The sequence below is a fragment of the Carettochelys insculpta genome, chromosome 5 (assembly GCF_033958435.1).
Source record: "Carettochelys insculpta isolate YL-2023 chromosome 5, ASM3395843v1, whole genome shotgun sequence".
Lineage (NCBI taxonomy): Eukaryota > Metazoa > Chordata > Testudines > Carettochelyidae > Carettochelys > Carettochelys insculpta.
This window is the reverse complement of record NC_134141.1, coordinates 125,075,261-125,087,875: the sequence shown is the minus strand read 5'-3', so window position 1 is coordinate 125,087,875 and position 12,615 is coordinate 125,075,261. Positions and strand designations below refer to the sequence as shown.

At 40.7% G+C, this 12,615-nt stretch overlaps 1 protein-coding gene and 2 non-coding genes across 7 annotated transcripts in view; all 3 read left to right on the top strand.

Annotated features, from left to right (window-relative positions):
• UBAP2 (ubiquitin associated protein 2) overlaps window positions 1-12,615 on the top strand; it is a 167,407-nt gene that overhangs the window by 92,812 nt on the left and 61,980 nt on the right. For 4 of the 5 annotated variants that reach the window (XM_074995844.1, XM_074995843.1, XM_074995842.1 and 1 more), the window contains exons 9-14: window positions 1,862-1,921; window positions 4,492-4,544; window positions 9,787-9,854; window positions 10,266-10,455; window positions 11,253-11,475; window positions 11,960-12,234. In XM_074995844.1, the coding sequence (XP_074851945.1) occupies window positions 1,862-1,921; window positions 4,492-4,544; window positions 9,787-9,854; window positions 10,266-10,455; window positions 11,253-11,475; window positions 11,960-12,234 (869 nt within the window). The remainder of the gene's footprint in view (window positions 1-1,861; window positions 1,922-4,491; window positions 4,545-9,786; window positions 9,855-10,265; window positions 10,456-11,252; window positions 11,476-11,959; window positions 12,235-12,615) is intronic. The other variant, XM_074995845.1, reaches the window with a different exon arrangement.
• LOC142013966 (small nucleolar RNA SNORD121A) lies at window positions 10,768-10,852 on the top strand. Its single transcript, XR_012645839.1, has one exon. It is a non-coding gene; the product is annotated as a small nucleolar RNA SNORD121A (small nucleolar RNA).
• LOC142013967 (small nucleolar RNA SNORD121A) lies at window positions 12,339-12,424 on the top strand. Its single transcript, XR_012645840.1, has one exon. It is a non-coding gene; the product is annotated as a small nucleolar RNA SNORD121A (small nucleolar RNA).

The following is a 12,615-nucleotide window of genomic DNA, read 5'->3' as shown; positions in this document are numbered from 1 at the left end:
TGAAAAGCAATAAATCTCAGCACTGTGTGAATTGGTAGGTTGGTGATGTACTTCCCAGGCTTCCAGTGGTGCACCTGGCTTTCCGATTTTTTGCAATACCCTGCATGCACTCACTTCCTTGTGACTTCTTGCTATGGGAGAAACCTGTAAGCAGCTAGAAGACAATGGGATTCTGAACAATTAACATGTTTTTATAGAGAAAATCATAGCTGATTAATCATTTAATTAGTGAATGAGAGGAATGCGGTAGATGTTACCAAATATTTATTAAAGTCCTGATATTGTGCTTCACAAATTTACTAATTCACATTGACTTGGATATTTGTGTGATTTATGCAACTGATTGAAGGGGCCCAAAGAAAGAGAGCAATAAACCACAGCGTATTAGTCTTAGAGGATGGAAGTCATGGGGAAACTATGCATGGCTGGGTTTTAAGACTATTGTTGAAGTGGAAAAGAGCATTTTAATGAAAATTGTATACTAAATTGAGAAGGGCTGTAAATTACAAAGATAACACAGAGGGTGGCTGGGGCTGATCGAAATAGGCAGCGATAAAATAGGTTTTGCACTCAAAAATTGTACACTAATGCACCTGGAGTGTAAATTTGAAAGAAGGGAAAAAAATCCTAAAGGTGTGATCAGCAGACAGGAATTATGAGGAAAATAGTTGGAATTGTATCAGCAATAAATAGTAGAATGCACTTTCATTGGATCACTTAAGATGCTGCAAATCAGAGAGAACCAGCTTTTACAGAAGAAAAATGGAAAAACCCACATATGGAAATCCAGGAGGAAATTTGTTGAAACAAACATACTTGGAAAAACAAAACATGAACTTCCAAGGAAAAAAAATGATTGTAAAAGATGGTGTCCCAAAATATCTAGGGCAATAGTGGATAGATAATTATAAAGTTGGCAGTGCTGAAAGTGGACTTTCAGTCTGCAGGATGAATTTTTATTTTTTTTGGACAGCAGAAGCATGTTGAAGAGAGGACCTATTCTATTAGTAGTTAGATCATACCTGGGAATATTTTTGTGCAGTTCCAAGCCCTCAGTATAGGAATATGTTCACAAATAGGAATTAATTCCTAGAACAACAACAAAGTAATTGAGGCTGAACGCATTGACTTTGGAAGCAAGAGGGAGAATGAAGTGTGTAACTTGGCTAATCTACTAAAATGCACCATGTGGGGGACATGTTCATTGTGAATGTTTGAAGGGTGCTGAAACAGAAAATTGAGGTGATTGACTGGGGCTATAAATAAGAATAATGGGATGAACCATTAGACTGAATATCAGGGAAATGGGATCTGTTGGTTTGATTAATCTCCCAAGCGCACTGTGTTAGAAGCCCTGCTGCTGGACTTGCTGTGTAAAATATGACTAGCCAAAACACTTGGAACACTATTATTTGTTGTTAAAGTACTGATACAAGAGACACAATATAGAGATCATTCTTGCCCTGAAGAGCTTTATGGTCTACACAAGAAAAACACAGAGTAGGCAGGAGGCTGCATTATGAGAAATTAATAAAAATGCATATAGAATATATCCTGTAGGGACTAATCCTGCACTTGCGAGGAGGAAGAAACCAGAAGAAAGGCTGATGTAACTTCCATATCTAAATTACATTAGTCATTTGGGCGCTTCCTCCTGTCTGAAAAGCCATGGATATGTGGGCTACCTTGGGAGTTTGTCCAGGAATTGGAGACTCAGAGAATTTTTCCTAGGAATACCAAAAATGAGTTTTCTTAGCTGCATGTACATGACTCAACACTTAATTTGGAGAGCTTCAGTGAGAAGCTATTTGGTATAGTATGACCTGAGAGACATTTCAGGCAATTTTATATTGCTCCACAGAGCCAGCCCAGAGTGGACATTTTCTTGCTCAGAACCTGCCAAATAATTGTGGACTCCAAGGTATAAGTCCTCTTTCTTTTTGGGCGGGGGGGGCATGTGTGCATTGGGGAAAAACTGCTCAGGCTGGCAGATCAGCTGTGTTCAACCTTTACTGCCTATGGCTAGCTGCAGTATAAAACACAGAAGAGGAATGAACTAAGATATGTTGATATGGATACCTTTATTAACCTAATTAGAGCACATTGCATTTGATGTTGTCTCCAGGAGCCTCTTATTATTTTAAAATTCATTCATTGCAAATGGCTTAGAACGGAATACAAGAATGTGATTAACATGGCCGTGTCTTGTGCAGATGCATTTGATCAAAGGTGATGGAAACTGAAATTTTACCGCTGGTGCGTTCTTTGTTCCTGGTTGTTTACTTAAGCGGGGGGCTCTTATTGGGATAGCTTCAAGTGTGTGCCCCAATACCCCTGCACTCTAATTGCTTCCTACCGTTATGTTCCCCCCATTCTCCCTCACTGTTTCCTGTGAAAGAGGCTATTTTTAAAAGCATTCAGTAAGTAGTAGTCTGCCTGGTGTGCTGCATAGTCTGCTTTTTGCAACTTGTGATGTAACTAATTTGGCACCAAGTTGCAGCTGGAGTAGCAGGCCAGTTGTCTTGCTGCCACTGTAAAATGTCTCTTCCACATCTGAGGAAGGCGGGATGGGCTTATCCTGGCCTGAGGAGATGGCCAGGATGCAAGAAGGGAGTATTGTAGGGGGTGACATCTCTGTGGGTATCCAATACAGGAGGATATAGATCATGACACTCAGAGTGAGGCTCATGAGCCTTAAGTGGCTCTCTAATGCATCTTTGCAGCTGTCTACAGCACGTGATATGAAAACACTGATTCAGGTATTGATCAATCAGGATGTGTTTAGTGTGTTGCTTACCAGATGTAGCTGATGTAATGGCTTGGTGTTCGTTCTCTCTTGCTCTCACTCACACACCCCATGGTCTCTTCAAATTCTTATATACATCAAGTCCAGGTCTGCGTGCTTCTGACAGGACCAAGTCCCATCTTAGAATATCACAAATAGGTGTTTCTCTAACCTGCTCTTAAAAATCTCCTGTGGAGAGTCCATAACCTCTTTAGGCAGTTTATTCCCATATTTAACTACCTTGATAGTAAGGAATTTTTTCCTAATGTCCAACCTAAACCTCCCTTGTTGCAATTTGATCCCATTGCTTCTTGTCCTGTCTGCAGAGTTAGTGTGTTTCTCCTTCATCTTTGTAACAGCTTTTTAGATATTTGAAAACTGTTAGCATAGCCCCTCTGTCATCTTTCCAGATGAAATAATTGTTTTTTTAAATCTCCCCCAAAGTGACGAAAGGTTTCAACAACATACAGGTTTTCTAGACCCTTAGTCATTTTTGTTGCTTTTCTCTGAACTGTCTCCAATTTTTCATACCTCTCCTGAATTGTAGTACCCAGAACTCAACACTGCAATTGAGTCCTAATCAGTGTGGAGTAGAGCAGCAAAATTACTTCTCTTGTCTGTCTTACAACACTCCAGCTAATGCCTCCCAGAATAATTTTTTCTTATTCCTCTGAGTACCATGTCATACTGTTGACTCCTGTTTAGCTTGTGGTCCTCTGACCGCTAGATCCCTTTCCTCAATGCTCCAAGTTAGACGCTTACTTCCCCTTTTGTATGTGTGTAATGGATTGTTTCTTCCTAAGTGAAGTACTTTGCATTTGTCTTTACTCAATTTCATCCTGTTTATTTCAATTTCTCCAGTTTGTCCAGATCATTTTGAGTTACAATCCTGCTCTCCAAAGTACTTGCAGTCCCTCTCGGCTTTGTATCATCTGCAAATTTTATAAGCATACTGTCTGTGCTGCTATCTAAATTGTTGATCAAGATGTTCAACAGAACTAGTCCCAGAATGAATCCCTGCATAACTTCTCTTGTTATACTCTTACTGCTTGACTATGAAGCATTGGTAACTACTAGGAATGGTTTTCCAACCAGTAATGTACCCGACTGAGAAGTAGCAACAGCTAGGGTTTTCTCTAGTTTGTTAGAAAGTCACGTGATATATTTTAAAAAATGAATTCCCACTTTATTAGCTCTTTCGGGTTACATTGATTGCTAATTTGGCTTCTGAACCTCTGAAGTCCAAGTGTGAGTGGCCTAGAGACACTGAAAGTCTAAGTAGGTCTTGCTCCACAGTAAGCTACTACAGAGCACGTGTTTATGGTGTTGCAGAGCTCAAATTCCACTCCACTTAATTCCACTGCTGTTAAGTGTAATCATCAGGGAAAGGTGAGTGGGGTGAATTTCTCACTCTGATTGTAGTTGCAGATTTAGGGACATTGTAATCTTTCCTGTAACATAAATCATCTCTGGTATCAGAAAGTCTAGAAATGTCCTGAAATTACAGAGAACATATTAAAAATATCTACCAAAAAAGCATTGTGCTACAGAGCATCCCTTGGTCTTGACTGTAATTTCCTTCACTCACTGAGCTTATACCAGTAATTGGAAATGGACAGTTGGGTGTCTTTTAATGTGTGAACTGAAATATGATGTTGAGCCTTAGGATTTGTGCCTAATTGCTGTTCTCTCCCAAACTGCAACAGGAGCGTGGAAGAATTCAATAGAAGAATGGACGACAGAAGACTGGAATGAAGATGTAAGTATGTGGATGGGTAGGCAGCACTTTTTTTTGTGCTGTTTGTGCATCTTCTTCAGAAGTCAAAAATAAATGTCCAGTGTAATATTTTGCAACCTATGGGGGGGTTGTTGGTTTTTACATAATTCCTATTCAGTGGAGGTCATAAAAATCAATTATTTGACAGATTTCTTTGTACTTTTTGAGTCGTAAAACGTAAAAATGTTATGAGTGTTTGTCCATTTCATTCTAGGTGTGCGTGCCTACGTGCATGGTGGTTGGAGATTTTGTTTCATAGCATATCTATAGGGGTGGCTGTGGAGCTCTTTTGAGTGCCACATGCACGTGGTGGTGTATCTGTTGCCATCATCCCAAAACTCTGTCAGTTCCTTCTTGCTTCCTGTGGTGGGTTGTCAGAGCACCTTCCTTGCTTAGCAAGAGCAGCAGTTTTTTGTCTTAATTAACTTTGTACATTAGGGCTGTGATACATGCCTTGTGGGTAGTATTAGTTAAGTGTATGAATGGGTGTGCTCTGTTGGTGTCCTACAGGTCCTTCTAGCAGCAGGGCAGTCTTCATGATGTAGTGGAAGCAGGCCTCAGACTGGCACAGTTGGGCTAAGAGGCCCTGCTGCAGGACATCTTGGACTATTTACTGCACCTTGAGCTCCAGGACCTGTCATGCTCTTCAGTCAAGGTCTATATGGTGGCCATTTTGGCATTCAACCTTTCATTTCAGGGCACGATGGTCTTTGCCCATTCTTTGCTGGCACAGTTCTTGATAGGTCTGGAGCACCTGATGTTTGGGATCTGAATCTTGTGCTGTCAAGGATTATTGGTCCTACCTTCAAACCCTTATCTTCCTGCTCCCTTCTGCTTCTGTCCTGGAAGTTTCCTTGTTTGCTTATAACTTCAGCCTTTCTGATGTCTGAGATAAGAGTGCTTGCTTGAGAGCTGCCTTATATTGTCTTCTACAAGGACAAGGTCAAGTTCAGTTGTGCCCACGCCTGGCTTTCCTGCCCAAGGTTCTTTCCCAGTTTTATACTGCTCAAGATAAATACCAATCAGTTTTCTGTCCTGAGCCTTATGCGATGGATGACAAATGAAGGCTGCATTCTTGGACGTCGGATGAGCTTTCATCTTCTACCTAGATGGAACAAAGCTATGCTGTAAGTCCACACAGTTGTTCATTGACGGGATGATGGGCTGCCAAGTGTCTGCCCAGAAAACATTGTCATGGACCTCGACTTACATCCACTACTTTAGTGAATTGGCAAACATGCCTCCACCAGCGATTGCTCACTTGACTCAGGTGCGGGTGATATTGGCAGCTTTCCTGGAGCAGGTGCCAGTTCCAAAAATGGGCTGCTACTTGGTTGTCACATCACATATTTTCATCTCATTATGCATTTTACTCAAGAAGCGTGAGCTGATGCTGGCTTTGGCAGAGCAGTGCTGCAGTATGAAGCCCACCACAGAGGATACTGATTGAGTTGCCTAGAATGGACTTGACATGAGCAAGAATTCAAAGAAGAAAAATGTTTATCTACCTTTTGTAACTGTGTTGTTGCACATGTCCATTCCATTGCCTCCCCTCATTGCTCCTCTGATGCAGTTGTCGGAAAGAAGGAACAGAAAAGGGCATAGGACTGGCAGCTCCTGCTGTACTGCCTCATAAGCGTGGCACTTCAGAGAGCGCCACAATACTACTAACTGACCCTACAGATCCCATTAAGGCAAAAATCTCAGGTGATTGTGTACTTGAGCGTGCAGACACCTAGAAGAGAATGGACATGAGTAATGCATCTCAAACAACAAAGATAGGTAACCGTTGTTTCTCCATTTTCATCAGGCTGGGTGAACTATGCCGGATATTGTTATCCCATGTGCAAACTTTAAAGGTGTCTGTTTTAGAAATCTCTCTCCAATTTCTTTAAAGTCTGTGAGGCGTGGTTCTGTTGGTATAGCACAGTCAAATCACGGGGTTATTACACAAACAAGGTCTTACTTCCTGAAAGAATTCTGTGCAGGTTAATCTCTGCATCCATACAGGTTTGAGGGCTGACTTTGTTTCACTTCATACTAGGGATTCCTCTGTTTTGGCATGCCAACTAAGCACTCATACACAAGTTAACGATTCTAATGGCTGATCTCTTATAAACTGTTAGTATAATCCGGTGTCTCTGTGGACAAAACAAAGATACCTTCACAGGGAAAAGGTATAGGCTATTAAGGGCTTTTTAATCTGGTGGAGAAAGGCATAGCCAGAGCCACTACCTGAAAGCCAAAGCTAGATTAATTAAAATCAGAAATATGCTGTAGCCAAGGGCAGGTTATATTTTAGTCAAATATATGCTATTGGACTCAATGCAGTGGTCACTGCATGAAAGTTACTCGCCTGTGATATGCAGGGGACAGAGTAAAGTAATAGACGTGTGAAATTATAATATATGAAGGTACCTCACACACCTTGTGTGGCTAATACATGAAATTGTATTTTGTTAAAAGGTCAGTATAAATATGGAGGCAAATCAATTTAAAAACAAATATATTTTCAGGTGCTACAGTTGGTTCTCAGTCTTGCAAGATTTTACAACCAGTCTTCTATTTGTTTTAAATGTCTCGTGTCCATATACGTGAAGTGTATATAAATTGCTGTCAAATGCATGAAATAAATTAAAAAATAGATGTTGTTTTTCTTGTTTCTGATAGTGACTTTAATTTTTGCTTGCAGTAACAGTAGATCTATTTTTAAAAAATGGACAGAAGTGTTTTTAAATTGATAATGTCCTTTAAATAGGATTTAAAACTTAATGAAAACCATCATTTTCATTTAGTTTTAACTTAGGCCACAGTACAGTGTTGCTGGGAGGTGCCACACAGCCCAGGTACCTAGACTCATGCTAACTTGGTTTAATTGAGTGTGTTTGAAATTTCCTTTGTGGTCTTGCACATTAGTGGAGGCTAGGGCTAACCACCTGAGCCCCTGACCCTGCAGGGCCAATTGCCCAGCCAGGACTGGCTGCCTGGCCATGGGGCCAGTTACCTGGCCATGGATTCAGCTGCCCACCAGGGCTAATGGGCGGAGAAGGGCCAGCTGCCCGCTGCTACAGCTGTGCTGCTCAAATATCAGGCATGTTTTGTTGTCTGGCAACCCACGTTCCCTGGGGATGCTGGATAATAAAGCTTGTACTGTACTTGGTTAGTAGGCAAGGGTTTTACAGCTGTAACTTTGCTCATGTTTATATTTGAGGAGATGTCATTTTAGGAAGGGGAGGTGCCCCGGTGAAGTTGGATTTTTAAAGCAACTGACTGTTGTTTGCCATCCACCTATTTCAAGGAGTGTGTTAGTACATTAGTGAGGGGTTTGTTGTGTAGCACAATTGGTCATCCCAGATACTTAGTCAGAAGCAGATAAAATTGCTTCTAAGAAACCCAGTGTAATAAAAACCGTTTCAGCTGCTGCACATGTCATAGGCTCTGACAAATACCGTAATCCCAGCAGACTCTCAGATCATCTGCTTGTTTACTGTTTGCCACAGTCCATAGCATAAACTTAAATGCAGCGGGACTATTAACCTGCATCTTGGGAGATGTTTTGCATGCCATTTCCTTGAACAGAGAATTATTTTCCCCTCCATGCCCAAGAGGCACTTTTGGAACTGTCTCAGTTAACCTGCTTTCACAGTCTGTCAGCATTTGGAGTCACAGTTGGTCTTATTCCAGTTTAAGTGGGCACAGGATTAATGTTTATGTTAAGGGTTTAATATTTAACTAATATTTAACTGCTGGCCTCCTAGTACCATAATAATGCAGGAATTTCATAGTGCTGCAGAAAGTACAGTACAGTCTGCACTACAATAACACGTTATAGGAGAAGGGCGCTTTTGATGGAGCTGGGCCTTTACTATAAAGTACGTGATTTTGGGCTGGAACTAAACTCTGAAACTTCCTTATTGTTCATTGTGTATACAGTAGAATGAGTGTATGAAGCTTTACATAATTGATGCAGTTGGACTCTCTACGGCAAAGATAGCACGGGTGGGGGGAAATGAGAGAGGGACTGTAAGTTTCTTTTTCTCATAATACATCATACTTTGCATGAACTCTATGCCAGCATAAAATCTGAAACACATTTATCCAGCTGTCAATCTACTCTTCCAATATAGTAGAGCTAGATGGTAGCTTCTTTTGGTGGCAGGCATTCACCTTTTGAAATATGTCAGAATCAGTCCTGGCATGTAGCTCGCAATTTGGAGGAGCATCATTTCATAAAAGAATCCCAATTGGATAAGCAGGCTTGTGGCTTCATTTAGGTGAAGCATATTTAGAGACGTAACCCCTACTGTCTTCAGTGGAACTACGCTTGTTATGGCAAAGATGACTTTGGTTCTTGCCTTCCAAGGCCTCAGTGGGATGGTTAATAGTGCATAAAGCTAAGAACATACGTAAAGCATTGTGTGAGCAGGGCCCAAACCCTCAAATCTTGGTAATTGCTTCAGTAGGTCTGCAGTCCTTAGGCTTGGTCTACATGTAAAGTTGTACCTCTGCAACTAAAGAAATTTTATCCTGAATTATTTCATACACAGCAGCTTTTTGTGTGGACACTCATATATGTTTGAATTTTATATTGCTTAGCAGCCAGGTAGATATAATCACTTATATTGATATAACTGCATTTACACTGAAAGGAGTGACATCAGTTTAGCTAAACTGCTTGCTTAAGGTTTGTGTAAAAACTCAAAAATTTTCTTGCTTTATACTGGTGTAGTTAAAGTAGTACAGTTGCCCTGAAGTGGACACAGTCATACCAGCATATAGATGCTTTTGCTGTACTAGCATAACTTAATCCCTGCCCATTATGGGAATAAATTAATTTTTGCCAGTATATGGCATCTTTATGCCTCAGTATCTGTATCCACATTAGTGGCTATAATGGTGCAATTATTTAAGTTTAAAAAAAAAAACACTCCTATCCAATATAGTTACATGAGTACAAAATCTGTGTGTAGACCAGGCCTTATATCCAATATATTTAAATCAGTTTAGAGCTGGCTACAAAATTTTACTAAAACTGGACTGTGTTTTCTTTATTCTTTAAAGGTGATCTGCAGTGCAATTTCTTACGATGGTTTGGTGTTACTGGTGTCTTTAAGATACATATCCAGGGTTGGATTGTTTCTTTTGGATATTGCTGTGTGTAAAGCTTCAATGCACAGATAACTAAGATGCTCTTTCTCCTTCCTTCTGTGTTCCTCTTTCTCAGCTTTCTGAAACAAAGGTCTTCACTGCTTCCTCTGTTCCAGCTGAGAATCACATCACTCCCGGGCAAAGGTAGGGGAGGATTTATATCTTTGTTCCACTGGCAATTTTCACAGCCTGAGCTCTTTCGTGCACTCCAGTGTTCCCTCTAATCCTTTTCATCCACGTGCAGATTTTTTTCTTTTCATGTGTGGAATACATTTTCATGTGCCCTGAGGCAAGTGCAAATGTGCACCACCAGTAGAAACAAAAGACCTAGCTGTGAGCACTTGGCTAATCAGCTGGGTGGCATTTCACTTCCTTCTGAATGGCTACAGAACGCCATGAGAGGTGATGGATGATGCTGAGACAAGACCCAGAAAGGTTAAACAATGTTTCTAGCATAGTGTCCTTCATACAGAGCTTAGTTATTTGATTTTCTTTTACTCCTCAGACATCCCAGTATTGAGTATTTGACAGATTCTCTCTTTTTTTTTCTTGCAGCATTGACCTAGTAACCTTACTCCAGAAGCCTGTGAGTTCTAGCCAGGAACCAGAAGGCAACTCCTTTGAGTCTCCCCAACAGCAGAGCTTTAGCCAAGCCCTAGTCTTCACAAATTCCCAGCACAACACCCAGATGGCGTCAGGAACTGGCAATTCTGGTGCTGTAAACTCCTATTCTCCTCAGAGTCTGGTAAAATTCTTGTTGATTTTTTTTTTTTTTTAAAGATTTGTAATCTTAAGGAATAAAAACTTGAGAGTTAGTTTCTTGCATTTTACATGGCTTTTCTTTGGAGCATTTAAATTGCAGGTAGTATTGAGATATATACGAGAGGAACTGGATGAAGAATGTCCTTTTGGGAGGAGAGTAGATACATCAGATGGCCCTTTTTGTGCTGATGAACTTGTCAGCCCAAGTGTACTACTTTTATTGGCTCGTGAGAAAGGAGCTGATAAGTTTTCTGCACATTGATTAAAATGAAAATTTAAAAAACATTTAATTCTAGCCCAGAAGACTGTGATGTGGTATTTTTCCAAGCACATATCTGACTGGCATATGTGGAAATGAACTATTTCTGAGTTTTCTGGACTAGTAGAAAGTTGGCTAGATTTCGTTAGCTCTAATAGAGTTGAAAGTTAGACATTAGACAGTGTTTTCAAACAAATTAAATACTATGCCAGTAACTTTACTTTTACATTTTTCTAAGACACTATATAAATAAAACTTCAAGGGCTAGATCCTAGCTCATATAAATCAGCATAGTTCCCGTAACAGTGGTGGAGCCAAGCCAGTGTGCAACAGCTGGGGGTCTGCCTCTGTATTATTAATGCTCAGTTGGATTTTCTTAGGTTCTAACTTTTCATTTAATTACAAATCTGGGATAAAGAATGAATTGAATTGTTGCCAATTGAAACTATTAACTCTGACCTCACAGGCCTGTTCATGTTAACATTTAGTGAAATTTTTTTTTTCCTTCATTTTCTTGTTAGTCTTCTGTTCTCTGTTCTGGGTTTGGTGAACTTGGATCCTCTAAATTGGCAAACTCCACCGCATCTCAGCTCTTGGACCAATTGAAGTCTCCAGGTTTGGGTCAATTTCCCTCTCAAAGCTCTCAGCAAAACAGCAGTAGCTCCTCTGCTACCACTGCTACCACCACATCATCTTGGGATCTGAAACCCCCAATTAGTCAATCTTCTGTCCTCAGTCAGTTTGGTGAGTCTATATATGGTTTTTTAAACCATTTACTGAGAGACTGGTGTCCTGTCAGTGCTAAATGTCACATAAGAGATTTTAAAAATGATTAAAGAAATGACTTCTCTTGTTTGGAATTAGATTGCTAAAGGAGAGTAGTAAACTTGGACACACTAAATTTCCACTTAGAAAAAGTTAATAAATATAAGCATATTAGACATGAGCAGAATTCCCTATAAGCTGAGTGCTTGGGCAGCCACATAGATGAGATTAAAACACTGCCCAGCTGAGTAGTAGAGTGCTCACAAGATAGGAGCATGTGTGTGTATTGGCGGTGCACATCTGCACATGCCTTGGTGCACACAACAAAATGTATTCTTCACTTTGAAAAATTAGAAGGGGAAAAAGCACGGGTTCTTTAACTACAATGACCAAAAGGGAGCATAAAAGCCCTGGGAGCAGAGTTTAATGCTTGTTTTTTTTTCTTTTCTCAAATACTGTCTAGACTTTAAATCCCAGCCTGAACCATCTCCAGTTCTCAGCCAGTTGACCCAGCGACAGCAGCATCAGATACAGGCAGTCCCTGTTCCTCCTCCAGGACTGGAGTCCTTCTCTTCACAAGTAAAACTCCGAGAGCCCTCACCAGTAGACAGCTCTACAGCTGCAAGCAAAATGCTGCAGCTCCCCAGCATGTCTATGGATAACCAGGCAGCATCTGCCCATCAAACACAGCAGAAACAGATCAAACCACCGAAACGGAGGATACCCCCAGCTTCAAAAGTGAGTAACCCAGTGGAGGGGCATATACAGGCTTAAAGCAGGGATGGCAGTCCTGATGCACTTTTGGTTATCAAATAAGGAATTTGAAGGTGGGTAATTTTGAAGTCCAAAAGACAGTGATGTAGTATTTTCCAGGCACATATCTGATTGTTTTGTGTGGAAACCCAACCATTTCTGAGTGCTTTTGGACTACCTAGTAATGGGAAGGTGAATGATTCAACAAAATACTCTTCTGGAGGCATAGAGAACAGTGGGACTTAATTTTTTAGGGCGCAAAAAAGCAAGTAGGAACAACAAATTAAGTTTTTAAGCCAGAGGGTTTTTAGTGAGGCAAGATTGTGCAACACCCTCTGAGAGGGAACTGTAGTGGCCAGCAGATAC